This window comes from Lepisma saccharinum, chromosome 16 (assembly GCF_977018435.1).
Source record: "Lepisma saccharinum chromosome 16, izLepSacc3.1, whole genome shotgun sequence".
Classification (NCBI taxonomy): domain Eukaryota; kingdom Metazoa; phylum Arthropoda; class Insecta; order Zygentoma; family Lepismatidae; genus Lepisma; species Lepisma saccharinum.
The window spans coordinates 30,495,798-30,515,862 of NC_139244.1; the positions used below are offsets into that span (position 1 = coordinate 30,495,798).

Below are 20,065 nucleotides of genomic sequence, written 5' to 3' on the forward strand. Positions count from 1 at the left end.
AAACGTATTGTAATTTTAAAATTCCAGAATTGTAATTCCAGAAACTCTATCATTCTTGTAACAATAATTTCCTGCTAGTGAGATCCTATATACTGACAATGATCAATGCTGTTACCATACTGAGCCATTTATTGCTGGCACCATATTCATGGTGTAAGAGACACCAAAATGTTATTAATTGCTGTGTAAGACACAACTTGCAGTGCAAAATCGAGTGATGGATTTTTCCACTGCACTAACAAGGAGTATGATTGGTCCTATTACTGGAACACAAAAAGTATGACCCCCCTCCACTTAAAACTAGGTCAAGATGCTTATATAAGCTTATTGCCTACAGTGTGCTACTCTGTCTAATCCAAGACTTTAGTAAAAAGCCCTCGGGGGTTTTCCCGTAAAAAGTATGACCCCCTCAGATTGATTTGGCTACACGTACAAAAAGCTGCATCTGTCAGATTGTTGTCCATAGCATCGTAAAAAATATGCCCCTCTCGACATTGTTTTGGCCACACTTAAAACTAGGCCAAGATGCTCATATGAGCTTATTGCTTTTAGTGTAATACTCTGTAAAGTGTGCTTAAATACTTGACAGTCAGTTCAGAGTATTAATATGTTAACCTGCATATTTTAATTGGGCACCAGGCTCAACTTGTATATCTAGTACTAAGACAATGCATTATGCAGAGGCTTTCTAGAATTGCTCTGTGACTCTTTCATTTCTTATATCATAAACATATGATTTCTGACCTATAAGAATAACACTGCATATGGTGTCGGCAGGTGGTGTATCATGGAATTCACAGATTATTTTAATATTTGTCCTGTCATTAACTACAACCTGCTTGTGTTTTGAGGTGTTGATGACCCACATCGGGCTCTGTGCTTTGAATTCATCGGGTGAGTAATACATGTCGGTATTGCCAGTAGTGACTCTTTTGTATGCTGTGTAGGTATCGTTTAATTTAAGAAAATCATCCTTGGACATGTCTAAATTATAATTTTATCTAGGAAACACCTCGTTTCTGCCATTTTTAAGATTATGTTCTTGATATTGCAGTTATCGAACTTACTTGAATTTTGTTGCTGGTTGTTGTCTCGACCAGTCTGAAACAGCACCACCACAAAATCTGGCATGTCATATTGTACTAGAAAATGAATTCGTAGCATCGAATTTGTAATAGCTACCAGTGGCAGGCTTCTGGACACATTGATATGTATAAAATTGTAAAGGCACCTGTGGATTTTTTAGTATATCTGCTTTGTATTAAGAGCATAACTGGCTTCGTATTCAACAACCGGGATTCTTAGCTCCATAGTTTGAATAACACATCTGCCTTCGTCAGGTAAGGTATTAGGCAGAGCTGCCCCAGTAGAGTTTAATGAACTGTACCTCATCAAAGCATTATTATTATTGGCGGCTCTTCGAAATGTGATTCTTAAACCACCCTTCCACATAATGTCTTTGTAATCTGAGAAGAATCCAGGTAACAGGCGCATCGGAAACAGTACAGTGTGGCTCTTAGTTATTATTTTATCGCCAGCCTCAAATCCACCGATTTTGTAGTACGAGGCCTCGGTCTTGGATAAATTCAGTGTGGCCAAAGCTGTAGAGGTAATACCAGGATAGTCTACTCTGTTTCTGACAACACCATGCTTTCGGATCTCGATTTGAGAAAACAGATGCAGTACAAAATTGTCTACTAGTCTTATATTTGAGTTAACAGAATAATCTGTGCCATCGAGCTTGACAACATCAAACTTGATATATAGGTCTGCTCTGTGGGGGTGTATAAAGCCATCCCCTACGTCAAGGTCAACCTCAATCTCAGTGTTGGGCTGATTTAAATTGGCAAAGGTCCTACGGTTCGGAGGGAACGACTGTAGCTCGTAGCTTTCAATATGCTCCATTTTTAGTACGTATTTTATTTATATATTAATATCTATGATGGCGGTTGTTGTGGCTCCCGCAAAATCAACTAATTATTATTTTTAGTTAGTGACCACCAACTCAATGTAGTCGATTCTATTATGGCACACAGGAAAATATAATGTTGGTGATGGAGTGTAGATGATTGGCTCCATGAATTCAGAGTTATGTTTGAATGTTGCGATGATGCCAGTTTGTTTGTGAGTGCCTATGCCATCTGATTTGGTGATCATGCCCTCGGCCACATTACAATGAATATTCAGTGTTTCGATGGCCAAGAATTTAGGTATATTAACAGCAGTGTGTTTGATGGCTGGTTCAAGTTTTGTGTTGTTCTGGAAGCCTAATAGCTCTGCTATAGTACCCAGATCTACTGTCTCTGTAGCAGACACAATCTCTACTCTGTGAGTGACAGAATTTTGAGTTAAGACACACCAGTAGGTAACTGAGCATTTAAAGTAGATATATTATACTGCCCTGGAGTGATGACAATTTTTTGATCCCCAACTGTGATTGTGTTGTTATGGTGTGTAATATTAGGGATCAAGTACATGCCGTAGAATGCTCTAAGAGCTATTGATTTGGGATACATAATATCATCATGTAGTTTGAGTTTTAAGATTGAATTCTGGCACACTGTAGGCAATAAGCTTATATAAGCATCTTGACCTAGTTTTAAGTGTAGCCAAAACCAGTCTGAGGGGGGTCATACTTTTTGTGTTCCAGTAATATCCACAGGATTTGTTCTGGGGGTGACACAAACGAGGCACTTTTTCCAGTGGTGCAGCAAATGAGGCATGTTTCTCCTCAAAATAGTGATGCAGCTACAAATACGTAGCTGTTAGCAGGAATATATTCATATATGTCAGATAGTTATCTGGATATTTGAATTATTCAGATACTAATTAAATAACTTACGCAGATATCTATAATCTACAATCTAGATAATCTGTACTTCCATGTAATAGACTGTCTTTATGAACCTTCTGCAAAATTAAAGGTTATTGTCTATTTTTTCTGACGCTGTTGCCACATTCAAAATTCACCTCAATATGCTGAGAAGAAATGTAGCTGTAGCGAAATTTTCGCTACAACTACAGGAATTTTGTAGCTTCGCTACCTCTACAACTACAATTTTCGAAATGTAGCGTTGCTACAGCTACAGCTACAAATTTTGTAGCTAGCTACAGTAGCGACGCTACAAGTAGCTCGCTACTTCTGACCACTGACACCTTTTTATCCTCTGAATTTATCATAGTCATAAAAGAAGTTTATACAAAGACAAACAGACACACAAAAAGAGAGAGCGAGAAAGAGAGAGAGAGATATCCAGAAACTACTTAAAACACAAGACATTGGCTACTACAGGATGTGGCATAAAAATGGGTCTTCTTGTTTTAGTTGGGAGAGTCTCTGTAATGGTGTTGGAAACACTTATAAATTGCCATTCGCATCAGCAATGTATGCCATTTTCAGACATGGATCACTGGAGTGGAGCTCATTGTGCTGTACGTGGGAGGGCATTTCATAAAAATGGTGACACTGTTGCCTCTGCGAGATGAGAATATCAAAGTTATTTTCATCTTGGGAGACATGATCCTATTCCATCGGCGAATGCAATCAGGATGTGGGTGAATAACTTCGAAGCAACGGAAAGTGCATTGAAGCAGAAACCGATAGGTTTCAGATGTTGGAACGTGCCATGGACGATTTCTATAGCAGATTGAATGAATGTCAACTACGAAATGATGGTCACCTATACTATGAAATTTTCAAAAGATGAACGTGACTGTGCATATTTCACAAATTGCAATGTTTAAGAATGTAGTTGACGTGTTTGTATTTTGTAAAATATAAAACGTACTATTAGTTTAGTTGAGTTATAAAAAAGCCCATTTTTATGCCACACCCTTTACTTGCCACAATACTTCCACCCGCTAAAACGTAACCACTGACAAACAAAAACATATGAAGGTTTAAAAAAATATGAATAAGTAACTCACTGTCTCGTAAGTGGAACATTACTACATCTTTGAATCCAGGTGCAAAGTTTTCTGCCTGAAACAAGAAATAAATTCAATTTTCCCACAACTAAAAATTGCATAGATATGAAAAATGCTAAACAAGTAAATTATTTAAATTAATAACTAGTACATCAAATTAACTAAATAGTTTTCTTGTATGTACTTATTGCTTGCATCATTATGACTGGAACATTAATCAAACAAGAGTAAATGTCTGCTGAAGGGAGCATGTGTTCTCCCACAACGTTACATCAAAAATTGTGTTTATGTGCGACTACAAGGGAAATAACGTCATAGTGTTACTGTTGCAGTGAATGCTAATTTGTTCAATGCCCTATTCAAATTATGTTCGTTCATACTGCCTTCACTTCCCAGGGCTACAAAAGTGCATGGATAAATGACAAATAACTAGGGTTGAGCCAATACCGATGTATCGGTATCGGAAAGTATCGGTTGGAATTCATCTCCTGATACCAGCTGATACTTTTCTGGAATATTGGTCTTCACGGGGTCCACAAAAATGCCGCGCGACACTTCAAGGAGTACAATTATCCTGGCAATTATGAAAAATTCAAACTTTTTTTACTTTGCAAAAATTTTACACGAAAAAATGCATTTTTTAAAAAAACGTAACATCTATTTTAATATTGTGATGTAATTCTTGAATATTATAGAGCAAATTTTGTGGTAAATGGATGCATATAATTGGAGAAGAGTATTTACACACCAATATTGATCAATATTTAGAACAACTTTGTATTATTGCAATTTCCAAGTATTGGTAACGGTGGGAATCGGTAATAGTATCGGCATCGGTACTGGTTCAAGGTGGTATTGGCTCAAATAACTGATCTACTTGATATCTGATCTGTTTTTCTTAACTTTGGAGTTCTTATTATGAGTAAAATACAGCAGAATTATTCCATGTCAAATCAACTAGGTATCTGAAACTTGAAATTTCCAATAGGTTTCATTCTTGGAATATTATTTGTATTTTTCTTATTTTACACTCTTTTCTTCTTCTTTAGGCCAATCACAACAATGATGAATGATGATTACACAAATTGACGAACACACACTCAAAAAGAAACATTCTTGCCATTAGCCTTGGACCTTCAAATGTCATAGAATGCTCACTGTTAGTTAACAATGAATTTCTGGTATGTTAGTAGTACCGATTTAGTAAATGATAATTTTTCTTGTTGCACAAGTTCGGCAAATTTGCATATGCAAGGTAGAAACGGCAAGGCTATCCCCACTAACTGCACCTTGCCATGAAGGCACATAGGAGAGTGTCAACCTGTCACTGTGGAGGTGTTGTGGTAAGTACTATTCTGCAACCACCTTTACCTCTCCCCCATTTATTAGAGGCTGGGTTAACCTCAGAGCTGCCTTATGCAGGGATATTGTTTAAAAATCTTACTGAAAATTAGAACCTATACTCTCAGGATAGAAATTCCTGGTCTATTAATAAATATTTAAGATACTCACCTTGATGATTGTGAATCTGTGTTCTGTTAGGAACCTACAAAAAATGGAAAGAAGTTGTTAAATTCAAAAACCTTAAAAAAATGGGAACAAGAGTTATAACTTACTATTTTGAAATTTTTCATTACCCAAAATTTTTGTGAATCAAATATCTATTTTCCACAATACAGGGTTGTTCATAATTTGTTACGTAAACCTCAAATTAAATAACTCCATTTGTATAATATATTTACTCCATTAAAATCTACATTACCTCACGTTTCGGAGCGAATTTACAATACCGGACCCCTTCCCGAGTTTTTTAATATTCGCATACTCACTAATTGAGGCCTCCTTCACTAACTTCACGAATTTGAAGTTAAAATTTGGGGGTCACATGTAGAAATTACAAAATAAGCTACATTGAGTGGTCCGCGATTGGAACAGAAAGCCTGGATTTCTCCACGAAAACAATGGTTATTGCAATATTTTACATTTTAGAACGAAATTTATATATTTGTGATATTACTATGACCCCTAATTTTAACTATGCTTCCCTAACCTAACCTTATCGTGAATGGTTTGTGGGGCTAACCGTGCATGGTTCTACGACCCCAAATTTTAACTGTTTGCCTAACCTAACCTAACCGAGAATGGTTAATGGGGCTATCCATGAATAGTTTGTGGGCCAATTGCGATCATGGACCGATAAAAAATGTTAGTTTTGTAGCACTGTAACGGCAAAATTTCCTCACTCAATTTTGCTTATTTTGCAATTTCTACACGTGACCCCAATTTTTAACTTCAAATTCGTGATTAGGACTCAATTAGTGAGTATGCGAAATATTACAAAAATCGGGGAGGAGTCCGGTACTGTAAATTCTTACCCAAGTTTCTTATAAATATTCAATATTGCTTCTCTCGATGTAGACCTTCTTGGACTTCACATGTAAGTCTCCCTCATGGGTTCCACAACATGATCTGCTACCTAGGGTGCCCTTGGCCTTACTTTCTGTGTACAACACAGCCTGCATTGATAAAACGATCTACAAGAATTTGATAGTATTTGCTTCAGGTGAAATTTTTTCTGAAAAGTCGTTCAATACTAACTACGGACGATGTTTTGTGGAACCACAGACAACACTGTGCACGCTCTGCACTGCTGTAAGACTCCACGTTAACTGGTATATTGGTCACATAGTTACCTGTAACAGAGTGGCTTACCTCCGGCAGCCTAGAAATGAAACTTCATGGTAAGGTGTGTATTTAGAACCACATTTGAATGAATACTGAATAATACTTTTGGAGTTAATCAGCTCTATGTTTAGGTAACTAACTTTGAATAACCCTGTATATTCAATTTGCATTCTCTTTTGCACTCGTAATTGACACCATCAATGCAAGTCTCCCTGCTGAAATTGCTAGACAGGGTGGAGTCTTGGCCAGGTACAGTAAAACCTCATTAAACCAGACCCAGATAAGCTGGACTTCGATTAATCTGGACAGGCAAAAGGCCAAAAAAAAGAGCACCCATCCGGCACATCATAATATGGGTATCGTGTATGTACAGTATTGCATTACATTTTACTGTACGGTAAAAATTTACTATCCTTCGGACACACCTATTTTTTTCGTTTCGTCAATTTTTTACTTTCTTACTTACGTATGTGCTTCGCGGAACATTCCTGAAGGTTTATTGATGTTGCTTTGATCAAACTAATAGCAATTTTTCACATTACGAGTACTTCTTTCTCCTACCTTTCCACTTGCCTCACACACAATATGGCGCGGATACCGTCGTAAATAATGACGCGTCGAGATGATGCATCGGCCTTCTCTTTTCCTGATTTTCAATTGTTATGCAGTGTTTCAACCTTCGGAACCCAAGAAATGCCCAACAACAAATTTTAAGGAGCGATTTTACAATACCGGGAATTTCTTCATTTTGTTTGAAATTCGGTATACTCACTAATTTTGGCCCCGTAATCACGTATCTGCAGTTAAAATTTGGCACTCACACGTGGAAATAGCAAAATAATCTCAATTAAGTTCTTATTTCCACACCCTCAATTTCCAAATTTCCTGCCGGTTCCAGGGTCCGCCCCTGGGGTAATCGACCTATCGCCCCAAACCGCTTTCGTGAACCCTGCCTCCGCTCTGCTCCCCGCCTATATCTATAGAGTCCCTGTTAAGGGCATGTTAGAAATTGGCCGGATTCACCTGCCCCCAAATAAACGCCAAATTTATACGTGAGCGCCAAATTTTAAGTGCAGATTCGTGATTACGAGGCCCAAATTATTAACTATCCCAAATTTCAAACAAATTGGATAAATTCCCTGTATTGTTAAATTACACCTTAACTATTCTTCTACCTCCCGTTTCACCGTTCTAACGCTCGTCGCAAACGCAGACAGTTCGAAACATACCAACAAAACACAATCACGACCCGTCATGATAGTCACGACAGTGTATGAAGGTGATGGTGTACGAACATGATGGTGTCGGAAGATGTACGCGCCAAACGCTATCTCCGTCGGAGAATTAATTTTCAACGAACAACATGAAATCACACAAAACATCTTCCCGATGTTCGACAATGCTACAGGAACTTATTACGGTAAGTAGTTTCTACTGTAAAAATAAATAAATGTGTCCGAAGGATAGTAAACTAGTACCAAGAAGCTAATAAAACTTACTTCATATGTCGAAAATATAGATTATTTCCGTGAAAAAACAAAACGCCACCTTCAGCAATGTTTCTCAATGTAGAACATGCTAGTAGAAATATGGAAAGTGACATAAATAGCGAGTTTCAGACGTTCTCCGGATACGGGAAATTTACCCAAACCAACTACCATATCAACGGGAACACACACAAAAAATTAAATAATTTTAAAAAATATTGTTGCATTTTATTTCAGTCAAAACCTACATTACCATACTAGTCTAGAGGCAGGTCTAAATTGTTTTAGGGAAGATTATGTTCCTAAATCGACTGCACCAATGAACATTCTATTGATTTCCCAATCTGGCTTTAGGTGGAAATAATAATGATTACCAAAAAAGGGATTTGCACACAGTGGTCAATTTGTTTTTCCTTGTTATTGTGCACAATGCACTGAAACAAGAACCCGGCACAAACACTACTGACGGCAAACTTTCTGCACTTTGCGACATTCCGTATGATTCTGAAAATTGCCCAGAATAGGAGACAAAAATTCAAGTTTGACAATTTCACATGATTAACTTTATTTAGAAGACAATACAACACCACACAAGAATCAACAAGAAAATCATATCGGTTGGCACACAACCAAACCTGCGCTAAATATAGTGGATCCCGTAAAGTGGTGATGAGAGCTATTGGAACGAACTGGTACCAATCTCTCCTTGTATTTCTAGAACGAAATAATAATACAGTGATCTATGTTACAAAATGTTAATATTAAATGCAAATATTAATGAACAATCGCAAAATCTCTTCCGATACGACTTCAAGGAACAGTAGTTACGCAATGGATCAATTGCATCTTCAAAGCTAATTTATATTTGGAGATAAGCCTTACCTGCAAATAAAATACTTCTGTTGCTTTATGAGGTAACCTTAACAAGCTTCGCGGCAATCCGCGCGTACTTGAAAACAGCATGACAGCCATCAATTACCACTTTACACTTGCTGCCGACTTTTAACCCTCCCCAATGCAGACCCTATCGTAGAAGGGAAAAGACCCATCTCTCGCAAAGATCCAATCGATACATGCAAGTCCCGATGTTGTTGTATCGTTAGGAAAGAAGCACGAAAACATACTCCAAGTAACTCAATACTTAAAATGGACCAATGATTTTATAGAAATTGTGACATCTATTCTTGCGTGTTGAAATAAAGAAAAATAACTATATATCGATAAATCGAGACAAATTCACAGGACAGCCCTCCCCCGAAATACATAAATTAAATTAAATTAAATAGTATTTCTCTTTATTATTGGGAGAGGTTCAGCAAATATTGATCTACCACCTAACGCTAACACCAATTGAAAAGGACGGAAATTATTTTTGGTCGGGACGGGTAATGTTAAAAATTTCCAGACATAATGAGAATGTCGAAATTTACACACTGGTTTACCTGAAGAAATTGTTTTTTACACTTCTAGAACAAAAACTGTCATTTTCAATACTAGATTTTTAAAGTGTTGGGAAATGTCGAATATTTGCTGTCCCCAAAATTTCTAGACAATAAATGAATGATTATCCCGTCCTTAACGTCGGGATTTTAAAATGTCCCGTACCAATTCGCTCCCCCCCCAAAAAAATTATTTCCCACACAAACGAGGATAAAGTTCGTTTAGGGGGGGGGGTTAATGCATGCAACCAACCATCTGGTTGGACTGCTCGTTCTGTTCTCAACCGACACGTCCAGAACAATTGAAACACAATAAGCGTGTTGTTAAAGATTAGTTTTACCAGGAACGTGTTAAAATTCTTAACTAATTTGTGGCTAAAATAGCGTTCGTGTTTATTGTAGATGCAGGATGGAATTGTAATTATTAGTGATAATGCCAGGAAGTTATAAGAAATTTTTGCGTCTCCTGGAGAACTGGCCAATTGACACGACCAAGAAAGGAAGGTTAGCTGGACACTTGCTGATAACATTTTAGATTGTAGGGAACATAAGCTGTGCAGTACTAACTAATATGTTAGTAAATTTTTGGAACAAAGCTTAATGCATATTAATTTATTATTTTTATTCGTCTTGAGATCTTGGTGGCCAGTTACAGTGTTGAAGTGGTTCGTTTCTCTGTTTTGGTTTCGTAGTGGTTGATAACGTTACATGGATAAGAGAGGAATCCACCGAAGTAATGTTTGAGGAAATCTGCGAAAATATAAAAACTGCCATTGAGCAAGGCCGTTCAGACGTAGTTAGATCTTTGCTAGAGGCGTGTGGAAAATATGAAGCAGAAGAAGAAGCCCGTGACATTAGAGACAAAGTTCTAAATAGCCCTCTAATGAGTAATGGTACTTTTCTTTATTTGGCAACAAAATTAAATCAAGGAGATGTTGTTCGAACATTACTAAGTTCCGGTGCTGATCCTGGTGTACAGAATGACCGTGGAGAGAATGCCATAGATGTTATAAACTCTGATCATATGAGGAAAATATATGTAGAAGAATTACTTAGAGCAACTGCAAATTCCGAAGTTGGGCGTGTTTGTCAACTTATTGCAGCAGGTATCAACATAAATTCATATGATAGTGAAGAGAGTAAGAACACTCCATTGCACTGGGCTGCATGTTATGCGGACAGAGATATGGTTTCATGCCTTATTGATAGAGGGGCTGATGTAAGTGCAATGAACTCATGTGGAGCAACACCACTGCACGATGCTGTTTTTAGGGGTGACTTAGGAATAGTTGAGGAACTGCTTCACAATAGTGCTAATCCACTTATTCAAGCATTGAATGGTAAATTTGGTGGTAAAACTCCTCTAGATTTAGCTGAGAAAAAGCCAGAATTACAGGCTCTTGTGGAAAAGTTTACTTCGTTTTCGTCCAACAATGCAGATAATTCATTGAAGCATATAAATAAAATACACAGTACATCAGTTGAATCTTTTGCTAGCATTGCAGATGAATCTTTTATGGGCAAAAAGATACCTCGTTCTACACCAATATTCTCTTCGCAGGTATCTTTGGATTTGAGTCCACGGTTGGATCAGGTAATAGAGAATTTGGTACGAACACATATCAGGACTCCAGTACGGCCCTTAGTAACTCATAGCAGCCTACATTTGTTGTGGCCTCAACCATGTAAAATAGTGGAATTAGATGGACCTTGTTTCATTCCACACAAAGAATTGCACATTTCTGTAATGCAAGGGAGTGTTTCCATTCATAGGATACTTGATGTATGGAACATATGTCGTCCAAGATTACTTTCACTTGGTTTTGATGTGAAAGTAGGTGATGTTCAACCAAGTGGTGGATGCTCAACAGACAGTCAAGTGGAGTGTATGGTTAATGAGAATATTTTTAACAGCAAAGACTCATATCAGATTCATGTAAGTTCGACAAAGGTGCGGATATCTGCAGCAAGTTTGCAAGCTTTGCATTATGCTCTGTGCACATTTACTCAACTTCTTTGTTTAAGTGCTCATTCTGGAGACTGCCTTGTTCCACTTTTAATTCAAGATAAACCAGCTATGCAACACCGAGGGATTCTCCTGGATATTTCCCCACGGGGGCGAGTGCCAGCAATGGAATATTTACTGCATATGATTGACATATGGTCATCCCTAAAAGTTAGCCATTTGCACATGTATACTAGACTGGCTTCAACCACAGATTGGCAACTATGTTACTCAAGAAGTGAAACAGTTGCAATTGATCGTTACTGTCAAGATCGTTTTTTGAGCCTTGTCCCTGTAATTGATATTGAAGATAACGTGTCCTTTGAAGATGTTACAAAAATGTGGCACATTTTTCAGGAAATCTTTGCTGCCTTTCCAAACATGAAGTACATTCATCTTGGTCCACGGTTAAGTTTCCTGTTGTTGAATAATGAATGTGGAGATACGGAAAATCAGAGAAGGCTTCAAGAACTGTGGCAGATTCTGTCAATACCTCTTAATGTCACTGTGATGATGTGCTGCAATAGTTTACGTCAAGAAAACCAACAGTTGCCTGCAGTGCCATCAAATGTTGTGCTTGTGGAGTATGGGTTTCAGGCAGATTACGACTTTTTGGACTGGACCAAGGATTTCTATCAGCAGGGTTACACTATGTGCCTTTCTCCAGGAACAGCTAGCTGGAACAGCCTTGCAGGTTGCCCCGAAGCATCTATATGTAATATATACCGAGCAGTTCAAACTGTCGGAGAACAAGGAAGCTTAGGTATTGTTGTGGCTCATTGGTCCGGTTCTTATCACATGACACCTCAGCCGTTTAGTTGGCCAGGATTTATTGTTGGGGTCGGCCTTTCGTGGAACCCTTCGACGCACTGGGATTACTTGCACACTTCGCTGGCTGAACTGTTAAATATGCATGTTTTTCTAGACTCTGAGAACATTATTGGGCAGGTTATTGTGGAATTGGGATATGCAGAGACATTTGTTTTAAGGTCAGGTCGAGAACAAGATAGAAGTGACGTTTCGGAATTGCCTCCTCAAGATGGATCAACTTTGTATAAACTTATAAGTGATCCAGACAATGTGAATTTGGAATGTTTGTCTGTGGATACCTTCAATAGAGTCACAAAGCACATTAAAAAGTGCCAGAACAACTTGTATCGTGCTAAATTGGAATGTGCTTTTTCTACAATGGTCATTCATGAAGTCCAGTTGACTGCGGACTTGATGTTGACAGCCTGCAGAATAGGACGCTCGCTTATAACCGTCGGACAGAATCCAAGTAGCAACATGGGCTTGGCAGTGATAAACTTAGGGATATGTAATCTCCCCCCAACCTTCAGAACGGATATAGCAAATAAGTTGTTATCGCATATCGAGCAGTATCGGGAAACGTGGTTGGAGCGCCATCTTCCAGCGGGGCTTCAGGGTTCGTTGCTTGTCCTCACGGCTGCCTTGCATAGATTTGTGCCGGAAAACAACACCCAGAACGGCCTGCTTGTGAGCAGAGAAACCTAAGATTCGAGGGTTTCAATTTGGGACTACTGGAGATTGTTTTTGTTTGTTGTGAGATGTGAATGTTGTGTCTTCTCGCAGATGTGTCAGGGTACATTGTCTTCTTGTTCAGAAACCTTGTATGTTCACTGTGCATTAACAATGGTGGCCTTATCACGATATTTGTTTAGTGCTCAGGGACCAGACTGAGGCTGTGTGTGTCTCAATTTGTTCCAAATGAAAGTGCTGCTTGTGCAGGTTTATTTTATGTGATCAGCTTATCGCTTGTGGCTCCGAACAGCAAAAAACTAAAACAAATACCACTATTTACTTTCGTTCCCCACATCACAAATGTTTTCCACAATGATCATCAAGTATTAAAAAACAAAGGTGAATATATTATTATTGTCTTCTCATAGCTTACTGCTTTTTATAAGTAGGGACAAAATTGTATTTGAGCTTAATTTAGATGTAGTCTAGGAACTGGCTGTTTATTGTTGAAGCTTCCTTTATATAGTATCTTTGCAGTCTGATGAAATATCTACCAAAGATAGGCCTAAGGCTAGCACGTACGCATATTTATGTTAATTTTTACATTATTAATGACATTGAATAATGCTTTGTCCCAGGTTCTAATCCTGAGTAAGGCATGAATGTCATTTCTGTTGCTGCATGTATTTCTTCAATTGTTCATCCATTCTCATCATCATGATTAACTTTTGGTACCTCCTCAATGACATTGTCACCTTGTAATCAGGGGTCCCGGGTTTGATACCTGGCGGAGGTACATAGTGTTTTGGATCTCACTTTAGGCCCAGTCCTGATTAGCTTATCTGTGTATAAAGTGGATTTAACAGAAAGACTAAAAAAATCGTTAACTTTACTGTTGTTATTTCATGTTTTTCTGCTATTATAGCTGACAATGTACCATGACCTGGCAAAATCATTCCTTACTCAGAATTCAAACCAAGGGTTCTAGCCTTCTAAAAAATGTTCCTTATTTATGTGTATCCTTTGCAATTGATATTTCGTATTCATCTTCTTTTATATTGTATGAATGTACAGATGAAAGTTATTAGCCTTGGATAGTGTTCACACCATATTGATTTCAAAAATTAAATATTTTTTATTTGTTGTTGTTATGTGAATATAGACATGCATTTCATAATACATAAATGTGAACTTTTATGGCCTTTTTACTTAGAAATTTGGCATACTTATACATCATATTTGAAGCTCTTGCCTGTGTGCTGTGTTGAATGTGTAAGTTATGGGGGAAGTTTACAGATGATTTGAACTATTTACAATTTTCAAAAGTAGTCTTAAATGCAAAATGAATATGGGGAGAACGGAGATATTCAGTGTAATGTATGCACAAGGGCCATGAAAAATACTGTATTCCAGATCATCTAAGTAGTTGAACAACAGTAATGCATGGTTCCCATCACAAGACACTGATTTACGCCACTAAAAAAAATGTTCTCTCCTTTTCTTTATTTCTCCATTTCCAGATATTCCTAGACAAAATTGACATTTTTTTTTCTTTCTTCCATTGTTCCCATGGATTAATGCAAAGTATGCTGTGTGAATATAGCTTGCAGTTTTCAGTACTTGAAGTGATTAGCATTGCTCAGCTTTTGAATCATGTGTGTTTTATGTGACGTGTATTTTAATTTTCGTGGAATATTCTGATGTTATTTTCTTTTAGTTTACAAACATAAGGAGAACACACGCTCCCTTCTTCAGACATTTAATAATAAGCGTAAACTACAAGAAAATAATTCTACAATGCAAGCAATGCGTACATACAAGAAAAACTATTATTCTGATGTTTCAATATTATATTTTGGAACTTCATTCTCTTACACTTGATATCCTTTTGTTATAGCTGGTGAGTTATTTAAACACCATCATAACAATTAAATGTTAATGAGACCCTGGTGACTGAATCACAATCAAAATAATAATGTCTTTCTTTGCTATCTTTTCTGACTGTTTTTCATATTGGTGCTTGTTTTTAAAGCCTGAAATTTAATCATATCTTCTGATAAAATAGCCAAAATGTTAGTGCACTCAAGTACAATTTAAACAGCAATGATCTTCTTTTGCATCAGACAGTATTAGCATAGTAATAATGCTGTCACCTTGTAACAAGGGCTCCCAGGTTCTATACCTGGTGGAGGCACATGGAGGTTCAATCCCACCTTAAAGTGTAGGTCTAGTTCCAATTAGCCTATCTGTGTACAAAATGGACACAAAACAAGCTTTGACAATTTACATAACGGAGACGTTCATCCTGTACACAAATTCACCATGCATCGTATATTTCATGTGATCCCACGTAAAGCAATTGCATATGTTGAAGTCAAGGAATGAGGGTAGCAATTTCTGGAAATGCCTGCATGTTCAATCCATCAAAATGGGAGTTTTTCATTCAGAAATAGCGATGGAACACCATTCAACTTCAGTGTGTTAGTTGCAGGAACAGCCTGCATGACCTACACACACACTCACACAATCTGCTGCATTTTAATCAAATCCACATCGATGCTTTGAACTATCGACATAGAGAAAAATATCTAACGTTACTCCCATGATGACCACTCAGAATATAAAGGTAGCAATAGAGTATTTAAAAATATATACTGCAACAGTCATATTATCAAGAATTTTACCAATATATCAATACCAGCCAATAGTGTGATAAGAGTATCAATCAGTCAGCCCCATATCTACTTTCTTAACAATATATGTTTTAGTTAATTGTAATAAGTTTTTCTAAATGCAATATTTAAAGTTTCTCAGCAATAATAAATGTTATATACATTAGGCTTACTGCATGTGAGGGTGAGTCAAGGTTATTTTTGTCAAAGTATTTTAAAAATAAGTCACCACAAATTACTATTTCACGTGTGACTCTTCAGGTGATTCTTTAAGTCACTGAAAACTTAAAAATCACAAAGTGAAAGATCCAGGCTGTAGGATGGATGTTGAAGACTGTCTCAGAAATCTAATCATACTACACTTATTTACTGGAGTGCTCATTGCAGTGCAGATCAATGTTAGCCTTAGAAAGCTAATGTGTCATGTGCCAAACGTTAAAGCTAACCATTCGTCTGCTGGACTACTAATTTCATCAGAATTAGAAGACAGTATAAATTTTGCAAAACGCATTTGATTTTCTAAAAAAGTTAGTATTTACTTAGAAAGACATGAATAGCATACAGGAATGCAAAATTAAATTTTTAAAGTCTTGTGTGCACTCGAAACAATACTTTCACTGGTGTTCACCATACATAGTTTTGGAGCAACGGCAGCAGAAGAATCTGGACTTCTTCTTGTTTGAGGTGTAGAATGCACATATCTTCCTTCCTTGATGTTGTTGAGCAACTGCATTAGTTGAAATTTCCACATTCAGGATGTTAGCAAAAACTGGCGGCGACGTCGTGGAAGGTTTGTTGTATGTAGAGACTAATGTTTCATCCACCAGAGAAAACACATTAAAAGCACACTGAAGGAATGCTTGGAAAAGGACGCCGATACTTCCCCGTCAGTCTCTTGGGCCCAAATAAAGGTAGACGGGGCATGGAGCAGAAGAGTTAAGTGGAGGGAGGTGAGACAAGAAATCTGCACCACATGTCTGCCAGATGGCTCTCTTGCTTTTTAGGATTAAACCACCACTTTTTACAGTAACCTACTTCTCAACTATGTTAAACCACCACTTTTTACAGTCAACTATGTTAAACCACCACTTTTTACAGTAACCTACCTCTCAACTATGTTAAACCACCACTTTTTACAGTAACCTACCTCTCAACTATGGTAAACCACCACTTTTTACAGTAACCTACCTCTCAACTATGTTAAACCACCACTTTTTACAGTCAACTATGTTAAACCACCACTTTTTACAGTCAACTATGTTAAACCACCACTTTTTACAGTAACTTACCTCTCGACTATGTATCAACTACAGACAAATGTCAGGGTCAGTGGACCAAACCATTCGGCTGCAGGAAATGCTGGTCACTTTCGTCTCCCTCATATGTACATTACAAATATCTAGACAATCAGCAAAACAATTCACACAGATATTCTGCTAAATACTTGAGGGTAATTCCTCAGCATTTTTTTTTCTTTCCAAAATTTCAAATATTAGCACAATTCATTGAATTGACACATTTTCAAAGACAATGTGTTGACAGGATCCTAATATGTATTTAACTAAATTAAAAATCACTTTCGTCAACTTCCGAGTGTAATTGGAAACCCACAATTATGTCATTAGGCAATCATGGGAGAAATGCACGCATGTGAAATGGTCAGTGGATGTATTTGTATATGTGTCAGTAGCTCCAGTTTCTTGCAAGAAGACCTAAGACTGTTCCATATTAATATTCTTGTTGTTTCCATAGTTTGCCTCACGAATTCGGCCATGCAGAATGTAGCTCTCTATAGGGCAAGTAAACCTGGCACTGTGTATATGAAAGCCAAGGTTATTCAGACTACCAATGTCAAGCAGGGCAGCCAAATGTAAATCATGTAATTTTCACATAGAGTCACTCTTGAAAAATATTATACATTAGTGATTTATAATCCAAGCAGTAGAGGCACGAGTTTTTCGCAGTGAAATGTAGGTTTCAAACATTTTTTAAACCAACTTGTTGGCAAGAGCTAGTTCCCAGTAGGAAAATAAGCACTCTTTCTTGGAAAGTGCTTTTTCTTTTTACTAATATCAAATAATTCCCTTGGTGAGCAACTTGAGACAAGCAGTGTTTATGTTTCATCATGCATAATTTGCTGATGTCTTTATTTTATTGATAAAATAAAATGACAGCGTTAGACCCAATGATAGCTTTGGTCAGGGTGCAAAAGCATATGAACCTCATCAGTACGGCAGTTCGAATTAGCATGTGCTTGAAATTGTATTTTATTGATGAAATTACTAAGGTTTTATAGCAGTTTAGAAATAACAAAGCAAGCAAGATGCAAATTGGGGATCACAAGAACATCTCATTTTAACATGTGAAAAATCATGCCTCTACATATATAGACTGACCATCATTGTCAATACTTTTAATACATGTAAAATTTGTCTCGCTTCAGAGATCTTGGTGAACACATCCGTGAGAGAGTTTCAGCAGCTTTTACCAAAGGGGAGGCAACAAAGGTTGACGAGGCTGAGTGTGAGAGGATCCATGCCAGTTTGAAGCGTTTGTCTGAAAACCATTATGGGAACCTGTACCCACGAGCAACCAACTCTACAGCTACCGGCCTCAGCGAAAAACAGTGCAATAGCATAGTTTCAACAGAATCTCTTAAGTATATGAACAAGAACAAGCAAGGATTTATTGCCCTTCTTACTGGTAGGCTAAAGTAAAGCATCATGTTCCACATTAATCTTTGTAAAGTAGTACGTTCCACTTTGTGTTTTGTAATTAAACCTAGGTTCTGCAATACTAATGCTTCCATTGCACAGATTGGTAATGCAAGCTGTAAATGGCACGAACCTGTTATGGTAAAAGAAGTAGTTGATTTTCTGAAGCCAAAATCCGGTCAAGTTTTTATCGACATGACTTTCGGTGCTGGAGGACACACTAGCAGCATTCTCGAATCTGCTCCTGGAGTTACAGTGTTCTGTCTCGATCGGGATCCTGCATCACACACTTTGGCGAAAGAGCTTTCAGACAAGTATCCTAACCAAGTGATTCCACTGCTAGGAAAGTTCAGCAACTTACCTTATCTTCTCGAGCCATTTAACGTCCAGCCTAAATCCGTGGACGGAATTCTCTTCGACTTAGGCTGTTCGTCCATGCAGTTTGATTTCAGTGAGAGAGGCTTCTCTGTGAGCAAAGATGGACCATTGGACATGAGGATGGACCAGGATAGGGTACCCAATACACCTACCGCTGCTGACATTTTGGCTCGAGTTACAGAAGAAGACCTAGCAAAGATTTTGAAGATATACGGTGAGGAGAAGAAGGCAAAGAAGATAGCCCGAGCCGTGATAGAAGCAAGATACTTATTCAAGAGAATCAAGACGACAGGAGAACTGGCAGATCTGGTAGCCTCTGTGTGTGAAGATGAGGAAAGACAGGACAAGTTGCAGCGACACGCGCACGTTGCTACAAAAACCTTTCAGGCTCTCAGAATTTTTGTAAATAACGAAATCAATGAGCTTAACTATGGCATGTTGCTTGCAAGTAGGTACATAAAGGTAGGCGGGCGATTAGTTACGCTGTCGTTCCATTCATTAGAAGACCGTGTAGTGAAGAGACATTTGTGTGGTAATATTATAGAGAATGCTATCAACCCACTCCCTCAAAAGTTCTGCGATCCCTCCTTTTGGCTTGATAAGGAGACAATCGAAGGTGTTGCAGCCAACACGTGGCAGCTCATTAATAAACATGTCCTAACTCCGTCAGAGGAGGAAGTGAATTTGAATCCTAGAAGCAGATCTGCTAAGCTTCGAGCTGCCTTGAAATTAGCATAAGTTGTTAAATTTTTCACACTTGATGTAGTTCTTTTGTTCCATTTGTGTAGCGATATTACTCGCAAAAAAAGCTGCTGTCCATATTAGTTGTTAATAGATCAAACAGTATTGTTACATTATTCTAGTATTGACGAGAATGTATCCTGAAGGAATAGTTTGTACCGTTACATTTTCCTGTTAATTCTTTCTTATGATGTAATAAATGTTTGCAAAATATAACTTGCTGTGGACTCATTCCACAGTCACATATGTGACATACTTTCACATACCGACTCAAATTGTATTCTGCTTCACAAATGAAGTATTGAGATGAAACCTATTCTATTGCATAAATTAGGATGTTAGTAACAGTAAATAATATCAGAGAATAGATTACATTGAATGTTTGACTGTTTAAATTGCTTTTTTATGATCATGTATGTGACAAAAATACAAATTACATTTCACATACATTTCTTCTTCTTCAAAATTCTGTGAATTATACAAAACATGTATTTTGATTTTTTTTACAAAAACTAAAGGACTAACAAATATGACT

General features: G+C 37.6%; 3 protein-coding genes across 4 annotated transcripts in view; 2 read left to right on the forward strand and 1 right to left on the reverse strand.

The window, feature by feature from the left end:
• LOC146000360 (dihydrolipoyllysine-residue succinyltransferase component of 2-oxoglutarate dehydrogenase complex, mitochondrial-like) overlaps window positions 1-9,162 on the reverse strand; it is a 52,011-nt gene extending 42,849 nt beyond the window's left edge. Inside the window, exons 1-3 of the mRNA XM_083137914.1 lie at window positions 8,982-9,162; window positions 5,440-5,473; window positions 3,928-3,982 (exon numbers count right to left, since the gene is read on the reverse strand). Of these exons, the coding sequence (XP_082994040.1) occupies window positions 3,928-3,982; window positions 5,440-5,473; window positions 8,982-9,071 (179 nt within the window). The 5' untranslated portion in view covers window positions 9,072-9,162. The remainder of the gene's footprint in view (window positions 1-3,927; window positions 3,983-5,439; window positions 5,474-8,981) is intronic.
• A 655-nt stretch (window positions 9,163-9,817) lies between these two features.
• LOC146000361 (ubiquinol-cytochrome-c reductase complex assembly factor 2) lies at window positions 9,818-18,414 on the forward strand. 2 transcript variants are annotated; one of them, XM_083137916.1, is made up of 2 exons: window positions 9,818-10,042; window positions 18,141-18,414. In XM_083137916.1, the coding sequence occupies exons 1-2, from the start codon at window positions 9,972-9,974 to the stop codon at window positions 18,412-18,414; spliced, it is 345 nt and encodes a 114-aa protein (XP_082994042.1). In that variant the 5' UTR covers window positions 9,818-9,971. The 2 variants fall into 2 exon arrangements, with proteins under 2 accessions (XP_082994042.1, XP_082994041.1); XM_083137915.1 differs by having other exon boundaries at window positions 9,818-13,424; window positions 18,141-18,278.
• A 6-nt stretch (window positions 18,415-18,420) lies between these two features.
• Window positions 18,421-19,737, forward strand: LOC146000362 (putative methyltransferase-like protein 15 homolog). Its single transcript, XM_083137917.1, has one exon. It carries the CDS (start codon window positions 18,421-18,423, stop codon window positions 19,525-19,527), a length of 1,107 nt encoding a protein of 368 aa, XP_082994043.1. The 3' UTR covers window positions 19,528-19,737.
• The last annotated feature ends 328 nt before the right edge of the window (window positions 19,738-20,065 follow it).